Source organism: Notamacropus eugenii, chromosome 3 (assembly GCF_028372415.1).
Source record: "Notamacropus eugenii isolate mMacEug1 chromosome 3, mMacEug1.pri_v2, whole genome shotgun sequence".
Lineage (NCBI taxonomy): Eukaryota > Metazoa > Chordata > Mammalia > Diprotodontia > Macropodidae > Notamacropus > Notamacropus eugenii.
The window spans coordinates 163,296,911-163,313,065 of record NC_092874.1 but is presented as its reverse complement, the minus strand read 5'-3'; the positions used below and the strand labels follow the sequence as shown (position 1 = coordinate 163,313,065).

The window sequence follows — 16,155 nt, the reverse complement described above, 5'->3', positions numbered from 1 at the left end:
TTTTTTCATCATGAGTCCTTCAGAATTTTCTTCTGTCATTGTATTACTGGGAATAGCTAAGTAATTCACAGTTGGTCATCATATAATATTGCTGTTACTGTGTACAATGTTCTTGTTGTACTCTTTCACTTTGTATCGGTTCATGTAAAGCTTTCCAGGTGTTTTCTGAAAGCATGCTGCTTGTCATTTCTTATAGCACAATAGCGTTCCATCACAATCATCTCCCACAACCCTAAATTAATGAGGATCCCCTCAATTTCCCCTTCTTTGCCACTACAAAAAGAGCTGCTATAAATATAAATAAATATAAATATAGGTTCTTTTTCTTTTTTTCTTTTTTTGTCTCTTTGGGATGCAGACCTAGTAGTGCCATTGCTTGGTCAAAGGGTATCCATAGTTTTGTAGTCTTCCTAATGTTCTTTAAATTGTGTGACCTTTATGTCTATTTGGCTGGTTCAACTGTTCTCCCTGCTCTCCACCTACTTTTTTTTAGTTTCATATAGAAAGCTTCAAACTTCCTTATATAATATATTCAAATTTTGATTTCAGGAGCCAAATATAAGATTTTAATATGAAAATCTTTGGAAATTTTTTCCATTCTGAATGTTGTCCTCCCAATTTTTTCCTTAAGTGTCTTCAGGATGTTTATGCTTACCTAAGTTTTTCCATAGTAAATCCAAGATTCTACTGTACTTATTGTTATCTATGAAAAAGCATTTGCAAGTAAAATGCTACCTTAAAAGCATCATAAAGTAATAATAACAATAATAGCTAGAATTTATATAGCACCTATGATATGTCAGGCAGTGTGCCAAGCACTTTACAGAAATGTCTTTTGATCCACAGTAACCCTGAAATGTAGGTGCTACTATTATTCCCATCTTATAGCTGAGGAAAATGAGGCAAAGATTAAAGGACTTGCCCAGGAACGAAACAGCTACTAAGTATCTGAAGTCTTCCTGACACTGTACCACCTGCCTTCCTGTATTCCTAGTTCTATGTATATAAAATATATTACATACTTGGAAAAATATAATCTATCCAACTTCATTTAACCTTCTTATTACTAATTTTGATCCAGCAGTAAAACAAGGAAACATAAGCATCAGTAAAGGTGTTTGCTATTGCCATGGTGTCCAGATCAAGAAGGAATCCCTGGACCTAATGATATTCTCCAGCTACACCTTTTTGTGAATGACATTTTGCCAGTCTCATCCATTTCCATGCAATTTATCATCACTTAAAAGAGTTTGATATAATTATCCAGACAAGAAAAATTTAATTGATAAGAAATACCTAGCATCTTTCTATGTCATTTTGTTAGATATACTGAAGTGGAAATAAAAGAGTACTGATACCAGAAATCCAACTAAACATATATAAGATGTTAGTGTTTGATGAAAATATAGAATTTTTTAATGGAAAGAAAGGTGTCATTATTTAACAAATATACTTAAATATTTTTTGACAAATCCTTTGGCAAACTGGTTTAGAGCTACATCTCATACTATGTACCTCAGTGAATTCCAGGTATGAGACTAACTGAAGCATTTTAAAAAAAAACTGTTTTTAAATGAAAGAAAATAGAATATCATTTTGGTGTTATATGTGTAGAGAAGATGCCCTTTTAGAGAAAATCAAACATACAGGAATTGTTAGGGACAAGATGGATGGACTTTATTATTAAAATGAAAAATCTGTGTGGAAAGTATATGTAATTAAGAAAGTAAAATAATAGATTTGGGCAGCGTTTTTGGCTACTTTGATAAAATTTTATTTCTAAACTGAAGTGGTTAGATAATATAAATAATTTTGAAAGGAAGAAATATAAATTGTAAATAGTCTAAAATCCTTAATCTTATGAGTAATCAAATGTGAAAATTAAAACAGCTGTGAAGTATCACCCATCAAATTGGCAAAAATAATTAAAGGATCAAAGCTCAGTTTTAGTGATGTACAGAAGTGGGAAATTTTCATTTGATATTCATGAATTTGAAAACTTGCATAATCTTTCTAATCAGTAATTAGGATGTAGATTATAAAATAAAGTTATTTTGTTGTTGGGATTATTTCTTGAAATTGTTACAAAAAGACATCAAAGGAGGTTATTTTTTCTAAGGTTGTTGTGGCATCACTTTCTATTATTTCAATAATAATACTGGAAGAAATCTGTAATGTCTGGCAATAATGGAATAGTTAAAGAAATTGTACATAGGTGGGAATTATAATTAAATTAAAATCAGTGTGTTAGATCAATCAATAAATAAACATTTATTAAGCACTTTCTATGTTCCAGGCACTATATTAAGTACTGGGAATAAAAAAAAAGGTAAAGGGAGGTGGGGAGGGCAACATGCAAATAAATATATATAAAAAAAGCTATATACAAGATAAACAGGAAATAATCAAGAGAGAGAAGGTGCTAGAGTTGAGGAAATAACATAAAGAGATATGAAAAGACATTTAAACAATAAAGCAAAAGAAACAGAACCAGAAGAGAGTATTCACCAAGTATAACCATATTAAAAGAACAGACTAAAACTCAACGAAAGTAACTAACAAATTTCCTTTATTTTCTTTCATTGAAATTTATTTGTATGAATGCATAAAATTACAAATTGAATCTAACTGGCTAATACTGATATTTAATATCACATTTATAATAAATCACTTAAAATATTTTACTACATGGATTAAGATGCTAACTGAAACCACTACTTTGAACACCAATTTTCTGTTAACATCTATAATGATGATCAAGAAATATGAGATCAGAGATCAAATGCCTCCTTAGATGAACTATCTTAGCCTCTGTTATTTCCCCCTCACAGCTCCCCATTCACAGAATTTCCTTTGAAGCCATTATGAGATCTACACATAAAGCAGGATATATGTGCCAGGAAAAATTAGTCTCCAGACATCATTATTTTTCCCTAACAAGTTTCTACTAACTCAGAGTCTGGAGTTACAAGGCAATTTGTTCTTGGCATGCTTTATTTTATTTTAAAATGTATTTGTGAAGATCAGTAATATTGAGCTGCATGGATCTTATGTCCAACCAGAAGGGTTTTTAATATGTACTAATAGCAGAAAAAGACATTACTAATTTATGATAATGTTGCTTCGTTCCTTCAGTGTAATTTTTTTTTCTCCTGTTGTCTGGTTAGTATCATCTTTCCATGTTTCCCATTAATGTCATCTCATGGGTATTAACAGTGGAGCTACCAGTGTTAAAGCATGTTAAAGTTCATTTGTGTCATGGCAAGATTATATTTCTCTCAACTTATAAAGAGTAATCATTCCCTTTTAGTTACCAGAAGTTTCCAATTAAAAGACAATGTGATTTAATTTCAAAGGGAAAATGACCTATTATGAAGACTTGTTACAAATTAATTTCTTGAGAAAAATAATATTATTTACACGCTACATCTGTATCTCTTAGTAATATGGACACTTTTTATTTGTGGTAGCTATACATTTTAATTACAAAGGTAAGGAGTCTGTGTTACTAAAGCAGACTCGATGCATAATATGGTGAGTAAGTCTAGGTCTAATGTTCAGAACCATGGAACAATCCTATCACATTATGCAGTATAATTTCCTCCTATGTAAAAATCCACATGAAGAAATTTCACTTAATAGCTATTTAATAATATTTAGACTAACACAAGTGATATGCTAAAACATCGTAGTGTTTATATAGTGTGCTTTCTGTGTCAAAATACAAACCTACCATTTAAAATGATAATTCATGCATCAATTTTGGGGGGAATATCTTTTAAGAAAAATGAAGACTCTAATGAGGAATTGGTTGATGATGTAAGACAGTAGTGTCATCTAGCAAGCTAGAATGTATCCATCACTTATTATTAATATACCTTAATATTAATATTCATATCTGATGAGTTAACTATTTTACTCTGTATAGATTTTATATATTTTTTAAAATGTACATTTTATATATATATGTATGTGTGATTGTGTGTGTATGTATAATATACATACATACATATCATGGTGTTAAAAGGAAGATAGTAATTCCCTTTAATTATCTCTTTGAATCTCTTACTAATTTAAACATGCATTTATAAGTGAAATGCTTTTTTATTTCAGCTCCATCTTCAAGGGTTCTGCTGTTTGTGTCTATAGCATGGCTGATATCAGAGCAGTTTTCAATGGCCCATATGCTCATAAAGAAAGTGCAGATCATCGTTGGGTCCAGTACGATGGAAGAATTCCTTACCCAAGGCCTGGTACAGTATGTATCCAATTTAATGATAGCTGTTCCTTTTTTTTTTTCTCTTTCTTTTTTTCCATTTGCTAGGACTTTTAAATTTTTTCTTTCATCACGGTAAAATAAGCATGTAGCATAGCAGCATGTGCTATGGTTTCAGAATAAATAATGTTTGATGAGCATGATTATCTTTTCAATCCTTTGCTTTAGCTCAAGATTCTCCGTATGGATTATTTATCCTACAAAATAATAAATTGCTATTACAAGGAATAAACTTCTCTCTAATACTGGAGGCTTTAGTGTTCTTCCAGCTCAATATGTGTTAGCAGTGTGCTGTAAGCAGTACTGAACAAGAATGTTGGTGTGTTCTTAAGCTACATTAATAGAAATATGTTGTTCACTGAAGTGATGGGAGTCTCACAGCCTTTTTCCTCAGTTAGACCAGACATGGAGTGTATTGTTGAATCTGAAGTAGCACATTTTGGCGAAGGTCATCAACAATCTGGAATTCATCCAAAGAGATCACTATCCCTAGGGCAGTGAGAGTAATTACTGTTATTCAGTTGCTTCATTTGTGTCTGACTCTTTGTGACCTCATTTGAGGGTTTTCAAGATACTGGAGTGGTTCGCTGTTCACTTCTCCAGCTTATTTTACAGACTAAGATACTGAGGCAAACAGATTTAAATGATTTGCCCAGGGTTGTGCAGCTAATAAGTGTCTGAGGCCAGATTTGAACTCAGGAAGGTGAGTCTCTTAAGTCCAACTAGCACACTGAAGGGAACCAAAGTCATTCCATTCCTATAAGATTCCATTAAAGTAATTAAGATTGTTTAGTAGGGAGAAGACTGTGGGAGACCTAATATCGATCTAAAAATACTTGAAGGTTTGTCAACTGGAAGAGGGATGAGACCTGTATATTACTTGGTCCATGATAGCAGAACTAGGTCTAATGGTATGAGGGAGATTTCATTCTCATTGTAAGAAAAATCTAATAAATGTCCAGAAGCGGAATTTAAGTAATAAATTCTTCAATACTCAGAATCCTCCAGTGGAGACTGTATGGTCACTCAGAATAAAGAAGATTCACACTTCAAGTAGGGAGATGGACCAGTGACCTCTGAGATTCTATACAGCTAAGAGATTCTGTCATTCTGTGAAAGTAATGTGCTTATTCATAAATTTGCTAGGCGTCATTTGAACCATTTAGTATCATGAAATGGCAACTTTTCTAAATGTTACATATTCATGTGTCAAGGAAGAGAATTATTCTTTCATTTGGTAGATTTATAGATAACTATACTTTTTCATTTTTGTGTCAGAAATTATAGAGAAATAAATTCATATTTGCAAAGACAGAATCAAACCAGAGTAATTCGTCATTGGTGCCTTCCTTGATACCAATTTGTTTTTATGTTAAACTTCACCTTGATTATCTCTCCCCTCCCCCCAAGAGAAATTGAAAGAGGGACAATTTGTTATATGTTTAGTACCTTCATGGGTGAAGTAAGGAAGAGAAGTGATAGTCGAGATATTTACAAATAATCTCTTTATTTTATTTTTAATGTATTCTATGTATTTTGTTAAATATTACCCAAATACATGTAAAATTTTAGTGATTTTTTTAAAATTTTTGAGTCCTAAGTTCTCTCTCTCCCTCACTGCTTCCCCTTCCTTGAGAAGGCAAAAATTTTATATCAATTATACATATGAAGTCATGAAAAATATATTTCCATATTAGCCATGTTATAAAAGAAAACACAGACAAAAATAAAGCAAAAAAAAGTTTTCTTCATCATTCAGAGTTCATCACTTTTCTCTCTGGAGTTGGACAGCATTATTCATCACGGATCCTTTAGAATTGTCTTGAATCATTGCTTTGATCAGAATAGCCAAATTTTTCACAGTTGCTCTTCCTTACAACATTGCTATGTGTACAAGGTTCTCCTGGTTCTGCTCTCTTCTTTTTGCATGAGTTCATTGCTTTCCCCGCCTCCCAGGTTTCTCTGAAGCATTTGGCTTGTCATTTTGTGTAATAAAATAGTATTCCATGGCAATCATATAACACAACTTGTTTAGCAGTTGTGTAATTGATAGTTATCCCCTCAATTTCCAGTTCTTTGCCATCTCAGAAAGAGCTGGTATAAATAGTTTTGTATGAAAAGATCATTTTCCCTTTTCTTTGATCTCTTCAGGGTACAGACCTAGCAGTGGTATTGCTGGGTCAGAGTGTATGCACAATTTTATAGCTCTTTGTGCATAGTTCCAAATTGTTCTCCAGAATGAGAGATGTGAATGAGTTAACTTATAATTCCACCAACAGTTCATTTGTGTCCATTTTTTCCCCACATCTCCCCCAACATTTGTTGTTTTTCTTCTCTGTCATATTAGCCAATCTGACAACATGATGTAGTATCTAAGAGTTGTTTTATTTTACATTTCTCTAATAAGAAGTGATTTAGAGGATTTTATATGACTATTGATAGCTTTGATTTCTTCCTCTGAAAACTTCTTTTTCATCTCCTTTGACCATTTATCAATTGGGGAATGACTCTTTTTTTTATAAATTCGATTGAGTTCCCAACATATTTGAAAAAGGAGGATTTTATCAGAGAAAATTGCTGCAAAAATTTTTACAGTTTCAGTCTCTTAAGTTTAAACAAATATTATGAACCTGTTAATATAATTCAGTCAACCAATCAGCAGTTATTTATTAATCACCTATTGTATGACATACATTGGGGAGATAAAAACAAAAGGTAACTATCCCCTCTTCTCAAAGAAGTTTACATTATATTAGGAGTCTTTATATATAGATGTGGATATTTGTGCATGTGTGTGTACACATATATGTGTGTACATATATATATAGATATACATATATCTATATAGGTTTCTATATCTGTATCTGTATATACATATATTTGTATACGTATACACAAAACATATGTAAAATAGATAAAGGTGATTTAAGAGAGGTAGTACTTCCAGCTGGAGGACCAAGAAAGGATTCCCAAAGAACATGATACTGGAATTGAATTTTGGCTGAAAATAAAGACTCTAAATGTGTGTCAGGAATGGTAGAAAAGGCAAAGAGAAAGGAAATGAAATGTCATGCATAAAGAAGAGTAAGAAGTCAGACTGACTGAACCATAGGACATATGAAGGGAAGTAATATGTAAAAAGTCTGAAAATATAGGTTAGATCTTGGTTGTAAAGGAATTTAAATGCCAGAAAAGAAGTTTTTATTTGCTACTAGAGATAATAAGAAGCCATTAGAATTTATTGAGCAGGGAAATGACCTGAGCACTTGGCATATAGTAGGCTCTTAATAATTCCTTTATTATTTAATTTTTGACTGATATATGGAAAATTATTTTGAGAAGTATAGGGAGGAAAGAGTAGGGCCATACTTGAGAGACAGAAAATTTAAAAAAAAAAACTGTTGAAATAGCCAAGTAAGTAGTGATGAGGAATAAATTACGATAATGATTGTGAAGATAAAGAGAAAGGGAGTGACTGGAGAAATTTTGTGGAGGTAGGAATAATAAGATTTGACAACTAATTAGATGCCTGGTTTTGGGAAGAGTGAGAAGTGAAAGATGGCACAATAGTTGGAAATATGGGTGACTGAAAGGATGGTGGTGCCTTTAAAGTTATAGAGAAATGTATTATTCATCTTCACCTTTGTCAGCTCATTAGCCAGGCTTCTTGAGGTTCATTTCCATTCTGCTTATTTAAGGAACACCTTTTAATAACTGTTTCCATTTTATGCTTTATAAATTCACAATGTAAAATCTTGACCTAGTTCATTAACCACACAATGGGTGGAAATTTTTCATCATACTTTTAAGAATTTGGAATTTTTCAATGATGACAATGCCCAGATTTTCCTTTTTTTTAAAATAAAAATTTGAAGCATCCATACCCTAAAACACTGAATGGGGCATTATTATATAGTCTCTTGTTTTTAAAATCATATGTGAAATTTCATTTGTTTAAAAGCAAAAGGGTAAATCTATCTTGGAATCAAGATTTGGGGGAAGGGGAAAAGGGAACACACATTTTTTGAAAAGAAAGAAATAAAATTAATACTCCTAGTGTTTTAGGTTTTAGCACATTACACCTTCCTAGTACTGTTTTTACACATGAATGTGAAAAAAGAATTGTCGTGTGAGGACACTCCTCTCAAATGTCTAGATATTTCATGGGAGAGACTGTTTGGGATATGGATTTTCTGGTTAATTACCCCAAAAGCAGTTCAAATATGTAGATACAGTAGTTGCATCCTGTAATTTGCCTTGAAAATGAAATTAATGATCAAGATGACTAGGTCCTGATGGAGAGATCACATTACATTCCAATTACAGCTAACATGTGTGTTGTGAGAAACCGTGTGCTCTAGAGATCCTGTCAGCGCTGATCATTATCACCACTTTTCCTGTCCTTGCCTTAAAGTTGTGAATGTTTTGTGAGGTTCAAAGACAAACTAATGCTTTCCATAACTCTCCCTACTAGTCTGTAGCTGCTTCTTTGAAACTTAAACAAGTGATCCTGGAGGGAAAAATGACTTTATTAAATGTTGAATGTTCTCTCAAAAAAAAAAAAGTCAACCTATGGTACCTAATTCCTGACTACTGAATAGCCCAAACATAAAATATTTATAATACGTGAAAATACCAAACCAGTAAATGGAAGTGTTCCTATAATGTGATGCAAGGGAAAGAAAAGAAAATGTGCATTTTATCAGATCAGGCCTGAGAGTTAAATCCCGTAGAAAGTTTGAAGCCAGGAAAGATGGGCATAAGAAACGAAAGGAATACTCACATACCCATTATCCTTAGCAGAGATCATTTACAAAGTTCCATTATATTCCTTATACTCTTGCTTCTGAAAAAAATTGTGAGGATATCAATCTCTCTGTGTCTCTTTTTTTTTTTTGAGGAAATCCTTTAAAGATATTCTGTAAACAAAATGTCACCATGAGGGGATATTTCATGGAAAAGGATTTTTCTTTTTGCTGCTTGTAGCTAAGACAAACTTCATCTTTCCCTTGTAGATTTTTGTACTACCAAGTAGTTTTTGTATTAAAAGTTCTCTCTGTTTGTTTTACTTTTGACAAATAGAATGTTTTTATCTCTTTGGGTTTTTGTCACTATGTATAAATAAATGAATAAACGAGATTCTAGTTAAGTGACATACTAATTAAGTGAAAAATTCTAGTTAAGTGTGCCAAGCACTGTGTTAAGTTCTTGAAATACAAATATAAAAATGATTCATTTCCTGTCCTCAGGGAGTTTATATGTAAAAGGGGAACGCAAAATGTATAGGGTCTGGAAAGAGATTTTTAATCTGTAGAATCACAAAGATCATGAATATATAGTGAAAGGGCATTCAAGTATCATACGCCTTGCAAAAATGATGATAATGTTGATTTGATTCCTGTCGGAAGGTGGGAATGTTTAGGGAGTGGCAGCAGCAGGTCGGAAGGCAAGATATCCAAGGGTCAGCGTGTTGTAGACCACTTGTTAGGCGTGCTCAAAGGCAATGAAGTCAAACAAAGAGAAACAGGAACGACTGCTTCATGTATAAGGGGATACCTGCAGACTATATATTAACTTAGTTTGTGAATGTGACATTATCTATGTTTTATTGTATTTTTATTTATTTTGCTAAGTATTTTCCAATGATCTTTCAATCTGGTATGGGCTGTACTTGAAAATAATGTAGGTATGTGCCAGGTCACATGTTTAATACCTCTGATCTAGGGTATTTGGGGACATTGATTTGAAATGTGGAATCAATCAGTATGCACTTCCTAGGGGCATAGTATGTGTCAGGCATGGTCCAAAGGCTAGAGAATAGAGAGGATATGGGAGAATAAAAGAGTCAGTGCTGTCAGATGTAACAGGTAGATGGAGAAGGGTGAGGAAAGACCAGGAGATTTAGTAATTAAGATGTCATTGGTACCACTGGGGGAAAAAAGCCATTTTGGTTGAATGAGGCTAAAAGCCCAATTGCAGAGGATTGGGGAGTGAGAACAGAAGTGCAGAAAGAATGGACAGCCTTGGCAAGGAGTTTTCCTGAGAAAGGGAGGAGAGATATAGGATGACAACTTGAGGGATGATGTAGTAAAGGGTTTTATTTGTTTATTTGTATATTTGTGTGTTTATTTTAGGGTAGAAGAGATGTACATTTTTGAAGACAGGAGGGAAGAAATCAATACAGAGAGAAAGTCTGAAGATGTGAGACAAATGTTTAAGGAAGCAATTTGTTGGAGAAAGAGTGTAGAAGAGTTTGTCTTAGCCAGGAAAAGGGTCACTTCTTTGTCAGAGACTAGGAGAAATGACAATAAAGTGGGAAAGTAGGTCAAGGGATTCATAGGGGAAATGAATAGACAAGGTCCTCAACTGAGAGAGAAGAGGAAGTATGAGAGTACATGAGGTCGAGGAAAGAAGAGAACATTTGGTATACCTTCTATGGCGAATGAGAAAGAAATATTTGAATAACTGTATTTATAATATGTTTTCTCAAATTCTGTTTTGGAAATGATCCCCTGCCATAACAAATGGGCATATATGTGTTTTTATATACGTACATTGAGGAATAGATGGATGTATGATAGATACAGAGAAATAGGTGTATGAAAATTAAATCAACAATTCCCTTGATGTGTGGGTATGCAGGAGATAAGCCTTCAGATACAAATCATTCTAGAAATCTGTTAAAACAAAAGATATGCCATAAAATCCCTTCAAAGCATTCCAAGTCTTTTGGGGGAAGACTATGCCTTACTCCCTCTCAGTAACAACATTTAAAGGATCATAGAATGTTAGCATTGAAAAGGTCCTTTTTCAAACTTCTTTCATTTTCTTGATGAATAAATTGAGGTTTTGAGTCAAAGTGACAGGCAGAGTCACACAGCTGGTTAGTTAGAGGCAGATGTAGGATGAAAGGTGAACTGTTTGTCACCCTTAGTACAGTTTCTACTACATAGTTCCTAATAGTACAGTTAGTGACATTTAATTAGTTTAAGTGGTTTGCTTGCTATATGTTAACTAGTTATCTGGTAGGTAAGTGATAGAGAAGATAGAGAAGTAGATTGGAATTGAGGAAGACAGTTTCAAATCCTTCCTCAGACAATAATTAGCTACTACTTTGGGGAAAACAGCAGCAGCAGCAAATCCAAATTGGGCAGGTAAACCCCCAAGGACAAGTCTCTCCAAACTTAACTAGGCTGCTGATTGGACATTAGCCTTACAATCCATTCCAGGGCCCATCTTCTAACTTGATGGTACCTCCCAGAACTAATACTTCACTGATCTATGCTCTGAGAACGCAGAGTCACCTCCACCCCATATGAAGGAATAAGTTTAGGATTATTGTGCCAAGCCTAGAGGCCTGTATTGGGCTACCCGAGTCTTTCCTACCTGTCCCAGGTCTTCGGCTGGCCACGCCGGATGCACATATGAGAGAAAGGATGTTCCAGAGTCGAACAGGGGTTGAGCTTTATTCCAGGGAATCGGTTACAAGTGCAGGGCGTGGTCTTCCTTAGGAGGAAGAGGGGGAGATTTCCTAAGGAGGCTAAGCTTAAGGGATTGGAAGTAGAAGTACAAGCGGGGAGAGAGGGGGAGGGGAGAGAGGAAAGAAAAGAAGCGGAGCCCTACTTTTCTCTTTGGCTCCACACGTGCTAAGAGAGAGCTTTCTGGCTTCCTTAATCCTACTTAATCTTCAGCCACACAGTTTGCATCTCAATACCATGCTGTTAGGTAACTAGGTGTGCTCCAATCCGGGACGACCTCGAGGGCAGGGAGACTCAACCCATCAGGTATCTCCGGGGGAGAGGTGGAAATACCCGAGCTAGCAGAGCTAGCTCAGTCTGACCTTCTCGAACCCCCGCTGTTCATGGAGGGCATCGTAAGACTCTAAGATTTAGAAGTCCCACTTTTACCTGCCCGAGACTGTCCACACGGAATTGAGCTTCCAGTCCCAACATTATTGTATCTCTAGGATTGTAGTATCTCTAATTACTCATCACCAAATTCAATAACAAGGACCATTTTTTGCATCCGCAGTGGTTCCCAAAGGGTGTCCCTAAGCTTCTTGACCCTCTAATACTTTGCTGGGATTCCTCATTGGGAAGACTAATATTGTGCCATGAGTCAAAAAAAATACATATTCTGTCAACTTCCTTTAAAAAATAAAACCAGTTTCTGGGCATATTCTCTTACATCCTTGTGTTTTAAATTGTTGTGTCAGTGAATTTTAGGGTTATGAGGCTATGAGTCCCTTCCTAACCCTCTTTTCTTAACTTTAAGTTCGACCATCATTATAATCAGTAATAATAGCAATCCGTAAGGACTAATGTGGACATCATCTAAGCTCTAATGATACCTGCCCACTGGCATGCACTCCATTTACCAGACTGGTTCTATGGGCAAGTAAGGTTAGAGCTATGAAATTCCGTTACTTACTGTTATCCAAGAAAATACATTTTGGTTGAGAAAACCCATTAGGGTAATAGGATCAATATGCAAATGATCAAACACTGCAACTTGATGAGCTTATTAATAAATCAGTATGAATAACCTATTGGAACCATCTTTCATTGGAAGTCTAATTGCCATTTATCTGTGCTTCCCTGTTAAGCTCAGTGCTGAATTTGCAACTCTTCATGTTATCACTGAAGTTAAATAAATATTGCAGTGTTGAGGATGCTCTGATGACTGTGTTTTTCAAGTTATGATAAAAGGCTGCACTTCCTATGACACACCATATCAAACATCAACTCTCAGCGTTACCATGATGTCATTCCCTTACAATGCTAAGCCTGTCTTCCAGGAAACATTCCTGAGCATGCATTTTCTTGCCATCTTGGAATGCTTATTCTGCCCTCTGGTGTTCAAACTCCAACTCTTTCCCTTGAATGTCTGAATGCTCAGAGTTCTTTTTTCAACCTCATACCTACTTCATTCACTGTCTCCTGCCCCAGTGGGTGTTCGAGTTGGTTAGTAGTAATAGCAAACCCTAAAAAAAAAGAAACAAGGAAGAAGCAAATGAACAGTGGTGTATTTGAAGTGTAGGAGCCTAACAAAGTTCAGGTACAAGAAAAAAAAAAACAGCCTGCCAGAAAACTCAGAGATCAAGTTATGTTTGCAAAGGAAAAAAAAAAATCCTGTTGATGTTTTAAGTTTCTTTGCAGCTTCTCCCCTATCCCTATGTTGAAAGGGATTTAGCCAAGACCCATATTTATTCAGTGTTTGAGTTTTACAAGCTTTAGCCAATAGAACAAAGTCTATCCAATATTCTCTGTTAGCCTGAGTCATTGCAGGGAAGCTAAAGATCCTTCTGACTTTTCTGGGGAGACCTTGGCATGAGCTACATTCTGATGTTCCCGCAAATATTCCTGGGTAGGGCCCTGAGTCAAAGAATATCCCCAGATTGAGCCATGTCTGTATAAAAAACAGAGCTCTGAGTCAGGGCAATAGGTCATACCTTATTTCAATGTATTTTTCTTTCCAAGTTCTGTGTTCCTCCCCAACTGACCTACTTTTTGTTTCCAAATCTGATATTCCTTCCCTCATATCCATGTGTATGCGCTGGCTGTTCCTCATGCCTTAATGCACTGCGTTCATACTTCTACTTCTTGTAATACTTAGCTGACCATAATTATAAGAATTGTGCTATTTGTTGTTATAATAACAAGAAAAGCATGTATGTAGTGCTTTAAGACCTGCAAAATGCTTTCCACGTTATATTATTCTATTTCCTTCGAGGCTGCCTTTCCTGATGCCCCTAGTTATTAGCCCCTATTGCTTTCCTCAAGTTATCAGGTATTTATTTTTCCATGTATGATACACTTCCCCACACATACATGCCACAGTGAGCTCCTTGGGAGAAGAAAGTATTGTTCATTTTTGCCTTTTTATTCCTAAGCACCAAGACAGTTACTCTACACAAAGCAGACACTGTATAGAAATGAGTACAAGGAATGGATCTGTAATTTTCCTTGGTATAAGGAACTTCCAGATGAGGAAATTCACTCTCCCATAGCACATCAGCATATCCTCTGTGGCTTAGAATCTTAAAGAGTTGCCTAGAGCACCAGGAATTAAGTAATTTTCCCAGTATCACCTGGTCTGTGTGTGTGTCAGAGGGGTAATGTGAACGCCAGTGTTCTTGATTTTTGATGCCAGCACACTAACCATTATGCTTCTCCTAGACACACAATATATTTGTTGAATATAAAAAGGTAAGATTTTGAAAGGCATTATGTCAGTTAGGGGCAGTTAGGGATCACAGTAGAAATAGCAGCAGGCTTGGAGTCAGGAAGGTCTGAGTTCAGACAGTTACTTAATCTCCATTTGTCTCAGTTCTCTCTGTGAAATGGGGACAAACTGGAAAAGGAAATGGCAAACTGCTCCAGTATATTTGCCAAGAAAACTCCATGGACAAAAGTCCAAGGGATCACATGAGGTCAAATACAACCGAATGACTGAACAGCAACCATGGAAGAGTGGACTGGTAAAGTGAACAATTTAGATCTGTTACTAACTAGCTATGATAGGGTGAATTCTGTGCCTCAATTTCCCCATATATGAAGTGAGAGTATGCAAAGTAGATGATTTTTAGGTTGTCTTGAAGCTCTAAAATTTTGTGGATTTATGAATCCAGTTAACTTGTTGTCAACAGATGAGAACAAAATATATGGATTTTCTTTGTCTTATTTCTTTTACTTTTTAATTAATAAGAATTCATTTTCTCTCCTTCCCACTTCCCCTCATTTGGAAAAAAGAAAAAAAAAGGTAAACACATGCATAGACAAAACAAAACAAATTCCACTTTGGTCGGGTTGTGGATTTCCTTTGAAAGGAAACGTTGGTCTTCTCAGGGTGAAGTGCCTATAATCCCTGCTTCTAGGGAGGCTCAGGCTGGTTGATTCTTGAACTCAAGTGTTCCTGAAGCTCAAGCACTAAGCTTGACACCAGTACAGCAGGCCCTCAGGAATGATTGCCTAACCAGTGGCAAAGCAGCCCAGGTGGGGAACAGAGCAGATAGAACCTTCTGTGAAGATCTACAGTGGGGTGAGAGTCAGTGGCCACTGTATGTCCAGCCTGGTTGAGGTAGGGAGATAAAAGTATGTTAATATCTGTCTGTAAAAATGCTCAGAGCTTCCAAGTCCTTAAAAAAAAAGCCTGTCCTCTGCCCTTCAAAACTATCTCCCTAATGGTCTATATCATCTCCACTTCAAGGCCAGGCTTCTCCAAAATGTTTTCTGCATCCTAATCCTTAACTTTCCCATCACATGTGGTAATTTTAACCACATAGCATGGAATAAGGGAATTACTGGAATCAGAGAACTTGGGTTTAAATCTCGTCCCTTATATTTACTACCTGTGTGACATTAAGGTTAACCTCCATGAGTTTCTATTTCCTCAGCTATAAAATAAAGGGTTGGAATTTATGGCCACTCAGGTTTCTTCTAACTATTTTTATGATTACATTACTACAAATGCTCTCCCAAACATCACCAGTGACCTCTTAATTGTCCAATCCAGGGGTGGGGGCCCTGCGGCTCGAGGTCACATATGGTCTTCTAATGCAACCCTTTGACTGAATCGTGAAGTTTAGGTTCAGTCAAAGGACCTAGAGGACCACATGTGCCCTCAAGGCCGCAGGTTCTCCACCCCTGGTCTAATCAGTTAGATTGTTTCAGTTCTCATCCTTCTTTCTGGATTATTTGAGGATTACCATTTTCTTACCTGTCTTCTGTGATGCCACATTTTCTTGCGTATCTCTCCAAAGCCCTTAGGTAGGTTTTCTCCAGGAGTATGCTGCAGCCAGCTCAAAATGACTTCGTAAGAGGAGCTAATTGCTGAATTTTCATCGAGGATATTAGTGCTTGGACATAGGCTCCAAATTA

At 35.6% G+C, this 16,155-nt stretch overlaps 1 protein-coding gene across 1 annotated transcript in view; it reads left to right on the top strand.

The window, feature by feature from the left end:
* Positions 1 to 16,155, top strand: part of SEMA3D (semaphorin 3D) — a 244,030-nt gene that overhangs the window by 191,410 nt on the left and 36,465 nt on the right. The window contains exon 11 of the mRNA XM_072653228.1: positions 4,114 to 4,258. Coding sequence (XP_072509329.1) covers positions 4,114 to 4,258 — 145 coding nt within the window. The remainder of the gene's footprint in view (positions 1 to 4,113; positions 4,259 to 16,155) is intronic.